The following is a 5,000-nucleotide window of genomic DNA, read 5'->3' on the forward strand; positions in this document are numbered from 1 at the left end:
CACAAAATAATAATACTCAAATAATAAGTTTGAAAAACATAGAAAATAATTCTCTTCCATCGGTTTTCTATGGGTTAAATAATAATTAAAAACAAACCCAACAACTGACGAACTAGCATCCAAGATATAGTAGGTGCTGCAGTTTTTAACCCTTTGAATAGTACGCTAACCTATCGAACAATACTTTCTGTCCATATCTGGCAAACCCAGCTACCCAACCAATGCTGGATTGACAGGAGGCTCAAAAATAAAACACGGGACTGCATACGGGATCGGAAGCGGTCGATTTGCTTGTAAAGCGATTACGAATACTCTACCAGCAGTAAATGCTCTTAAATTATCCCCCTTTAGAGCTAAGGTAATCCAAAAGATGCGGGCAGGGACAGTCTCCTGGCGGACTGAATCCTGATACTCCCTGAGTCCAAGGGCCTAGAGCCTTCGTGTGTGCTGGAGATGGAAGCCAGATGATCTGCCTCCGTGTCGCCGATGCTGGAATATCCGCTCCTCCTTTTCCTCATGATTCTCCGTCGCGTGAAATGCAGGACAGAGACCAGCATCATGAAAATGTTCAAACATCCAACCACAGTGTACCCGACCGGGTAATCGAACTTCTGGACAACGTATCCGACTCCCGTGGGACCGATGAATCCTCCGAGGGTGAAGAGTGAGTTGAAAAGCCCGGAGACCATCGCGTACGTGTCCGTGTTGTTCTCCAGACCCATTTCAGTGGCTCCAATCAGCATACACTTCAAACCCGGAATCAAAAGACTCCCAAGACTAAAACCTATAAAAGTTAGCCCGACCAGGATGGTAGGTAGACTGTAGTGCAGGAAGGGAAGCAACGGACTGGGTCCGATTAGGAAAAACCCGAGACCGAATAAGAAATGTCCAACGATGAGCAGCGGAGCTTGGATGCTCTTGGAGTCTGAAATGTAACCCCAAATGGACGACATCACTGAATATACGAAAGCCACAGCTCCGTAAATAACCCCGATCAATGCCACTGAGACATTCAGAGGTTGCAAATGTTTGGCGAATAATGTGTCGAAGGCCGTGATGCCAACCACACCCGACAGCACGCTCAGACCGGGGATCACGATCATCGGGTTCCGAAGCAAGGAGAAGATTGACATAGTGCGCCCGGAAGGAACGTTCTCTACTTGTGGAAGAAACTTATACACTGCAACTGCGTTTAACAAAACCAACACACCGGCGACATAGAAAGGAACGCCGAACCCTCCCAACTCGAAAAGAGCTCCTCCAATCGTTGGGCCCAGCATGAAACCCAGGCCAGTTCCGGTTTCAAGAATTCCATACGTAAATCCAATATGATCCTGAAATTCGCTGGAAACTATAGCAAAACTCGAGGTGGTGAAACCCGAGAATCCAAGAGACTCCACAACTCGTACAAGAAATGTCATGACGATGAACGGGGTGCCGCCGGGGCAGTATTGAAGCAATCCGAATAAAATATTACAAGAACCGCCGACGGAAATGCCTGCGATGAACACGAATCTAGGCCCGAGTTGGACTAAGTAATTTCCGTAGATTGGTGCAGTCAGGAATATCATCAACTCAAAGATTCCGTAAACCAAACCAACAAGGGCGATGTCCATGCCTTTCTTAGCAGCTTCAGCCGGAAAGAACGGGCCCATCAAGGAAAAAGCGACACCCGCTAGAAACTGGGCGAGTGTTATGAGAATGAGCGTATATTTCCGCCGGCCAGACAGAGAGATTAGCGTTTTAAATCCAGATGTTTCTGCTTCTTCATCTTCTTCTTTTATTCTCCCTTCATATCGTTGGTCAGAGAAGCTGACGTGCTGTTGATAGTGTTTATCCGTTTCGGATAAGCTCCTTGCTTTGGGTTTCACCGATGTCGTTTTTTCTGAATCAACAGCTCCTGCGGCGGTTTCCTCTGATTCTGCCATCTTGTTAAAAAAAATATTTATCCAGAATACACTTCAAAGAACTCTGCAGGGTCGTTGTGCAACCCTAATCCATCACAACAAATATCATCACTGAAACCGTCCGCAACGTTTGGGTATCCAATGAAGTAAACAGTCCAGCTATTGAAATGAATAAAGCACTTGCTATCGCTATCAGCTACTCCAGACGCTTACTGTCTCGGAATATCTTCAATTATTAGAATTAAAAAATACATATTAACAGGGATAGTTTAAAAAACGAAATATTGATAAGGACAAAATATGGCCAACCAGCACTTTGACAACATGACATGTGTGAAGTTCTCATCATTTTCATGTGCTACTTCTTCTTCTTCTTCTTCTTCTTCTTCTTCTTCTTCTTCTTCTTCTTCTTCTTCTTCTTCTTCTTCTTCTTCTTCTTTTTCTTCTTTCTTCTTCTTCTTCTTCTTCTTCTCTTCTTCTTCTTCTCTCTTCTTCTTCTTCTTCTTCTTCTTCTCTTCTTCTTCTTCTTCTCTTCTTCTTCTTCTTCTTCTTCTTCTCTTCTTCTTCTTCTTCTTCTTTCTTCTTCTTCTTCTTCTTCTCTCTTCTTCTTCTTCTTTTCTTCTTCTTCTTCTTCTTCTTCTTCTTCTTCTTCTTCTTCTTCTTCTTCTCTCTTCTTCTTCTCTTCTTCTTCTTCTTCTTCTTCTTCTTCTTCTTCTTCTTCCTTCTTCTTCTTCTTCTTCTTCTTCTTCTTCTTCTTCTTCTTCTTCTTCTTCTTCTTCTTCTTCTTCTTCTTCTTCTTCTTCTTCTTCTTCTTCTTCTTCTTCTTCTTCTTCTTCTTCTTCTTCTTCTTCTTCTTCTCTTCTTCTTCTTCTTCTTCCTTCTTCTTCTTCTTCTTCTTCTTCTTCTTCTTCTTCTTCTTCTTCTTCTTCTTCTTCTTCTTCTTCTTCTTTTCTTCTTCTTCTTCTTCTTCTTCTTCTTCTTCTTCTTTCCTTCTTCTTCTTCTTCTTCTTCTTCTTCTTCTCTTCTTCTTCTTCTCTCTTCTTCTTCCTTCTTCTTCTTCTTCTTCTTCTTCTTCTTCTTCTTCTTCTTCTTCCTTCTTCTTCTCTTCTTCTTCTTCTTCTTCTTCTTCTTCTTTCTCTCTTCTTCTTCTTCTTCTTCTTCTTCTTCTTCTTTTCTTCTTCTTCTTCTTCTTTCTTCTTCTTCTCTTCTTCTTCTTCTTCTTCTCTTCTTCTTCTTCTTCTTCTCTTCTTCTCTTCTTCTTCTTCTTCTTCTCTCTTCTTCTTCTTCTTCTTCTTCTTCTTCTTCTCTTCTTCTTCTTCTTTCTTCTTCTTTCTTCTTCTTCTTCTTCTTCTTCTTCTTCTTCTCTTCTCTTCTTCTTCTCTTTCTTCTTCTTCTTCTTCTTCTTCTTCTTCTTCTTCTTCTTCTTCTTCTCTTCTTTTCTTCTTCTTCTTCTTCTTCTTCTTCTTCTTCTTCTTCTTCTTCTTTCTTCTTCTTTCTTCTTCTTTCTTCTTCTCTTCTCTTCTTCTTCTTCTTCTTCTTCTTTCTTCTTCTTCTCTCTTCTTCTTCTTCTTCTCTTCTTCTTCTTCCTTCTTCTTCTTCTTCTTCTTCTTCTTCTTCTTCTTCTTCTTCTTCTTCTTTCTTCTCTTCTTCTTCTTCTTCTTCTTCTTCTTCTTCTTTTCTTCTTCTTCTTCTTCTCTTCTTCTTCTTCTTTTCTTCTTCTTCTTCTTCTTCTTCTTCTTCTTCTCTTCTTCTTCTTCTTCTTCTTCTTCTTCTTCTTCTTCTTCTTCTCTTTCTTCTTCTTCTTCTTCTTCTTCTTCTTCTTCTTTCTTCTTCTTCTTCTTCTTCTTCTTCTTTCTTCTTCTTCTTCTTCTTCTTTCTTCTTCTTCTTCTCTTCTTCTTCTTCTTCTTCTTCTTCTTCTTCTTCTTCTTCTTCTCTTCTTTCTTCTTCTTCTTCTTCTTCTTCTTTCTTCTTCTTCTTCTTCTTCTTCTTTCTTCTTCTTCTTCTTCTTCTTCTTCTTTCTTCTTCTTCTTCTTCTTCTTCTTCTTCTTCTTCTTCTTCTTCTTCTTCTTCTTCTTCTTCTTCTTCTCTCTTCTTCTTCTCTTCTTCTTCTTCTTCTTCTTTCTTCTTCTTCTTCTTCTTTTCTTTCTTCTCTTCTTCTTCTTCTTCTTCTTCTTCTTTCTTCTTCTTCTTCTTCTTCTTCTTCTTCTTCTTCTTCTTCTCTTCTTCTTCTTCTTCTTCTTCTCTTTCTTCTTCTTCTTCTTCTTCTTCTTCCTTCTTCTTCTTCTCTTCTTCTTCTTCTTCTTCTTCTTCTTCTTCTTCTTCTTCTTCTTCTTCTCTTCTTCTCTTCTTCTTCTTCTCTTCTCTTCTTCTTCTCTTCTTCTTCTTCTTCTTCTTCTTCTTCTTCTTCTTCTTCTTCTTTCTGTCTCTTCTTCTTCTCTTCTTCTTCTTCTTCTCTTCTTCTTCTTCTTCTTCTTCTTCTTCTTCTTCTTCTTCTCTTCTTCTTCTTCTTCTTCTTCTTTCTTCTTCTTCTTCTTTCTTCTTCTTCTTCTTCTTCTTCTTCTTCTTCTTCTCTTCTTCTTCTTCTTCTTTCTTCTTCTTCTTCTTCTTCTTCTTCTTCTTCTTCTTCTTCTTCTTCTCTTCTTCTTCTTCTTCTCTTCTCTTCTTCTTCTTCTTCTTCTTCTTCTTCTTCTTCTTTCTTCTTCTTTCTTCTTCTTTCTTCTTCTTCTTTTCTCTTCTTCTTCTTCTTCTTCTTCTTCTTTCTTCTCTTCTTCTTCTTCTCTTCTTCTTCTTCTTCTTCTTCTTCTTCTTCTCTCTTCTTCTTCTTCTTTCTTCTTCTTCTTTTCTTCTTCTTCTTCTTCTTCTTCTTCTTCTTCTTCTTCTTCTTCTTCTCTTCTTCTTCTTCTTCTTCTTCTTCTTCTTCTTCTTCTTCTTCTTCTTCTCTCTTCTTCTTCTTCTTCCTTCTTCTTCTTCTTCTTCTTCTTCTTCTTCTTCTTCTTCTCCTTCTTCTTCTTCTTCAAGTACCAAGTCTGTGCCAGACATCGGTGATCATGGTACGCTATTCATATCTCTGATCAGATAACCTCAAAAAAACT

At 39.1% G+C, this 5,000-nt stretch overlaps 1 protein-coding gene across 1 annotated transcript; it reads right to left on the reverse strand.

The window, feature by feature from the left end:
* Nucleotides 1-353: 353 nt before the first annotated feature.
* LOC144976607 (MFS-type transporter SLC18B1-like) lies at nt 354-1,928 on the reverse strand. Its single transcript, XM_078920903.1, has one exon. It carries the CDS (start codon nt 1,926-1,928, stop codon nt 354-356), a length of 1,575 nt encoding a protein of 524 aa, XP_078777029.1.
* Nucleotides 1,929-5,000: the final 3,072 nt, after the last annotated feature.

This window comes from Berghia stephanieae, chromosome 7, assembly GCF_034508935.2.
Source record: "Berghia stephanieae isolate SIO BIC M18660-M18661 chromosome 7, UCSD_Bste_1.3, whole genome shotgun sequence".
NCBI classification, from domain to species: domain Eukaryota; kingdom Metazoa; phylum Mollusca; class Gastropoda; order Nudibranchia; family Aeolidiidae; genus Berghia; species Berghia stephanieae.

Excerpts from the sequence above, each read along its gene's own strand:
- LOC144976607 (XM_078920903.1), bottom strand. The coding sequence starts at position 1,928 with ATGGCAGAATCAGAGGAAACCGCCGCAGGAGCTGTTGATTCAGAAAAA.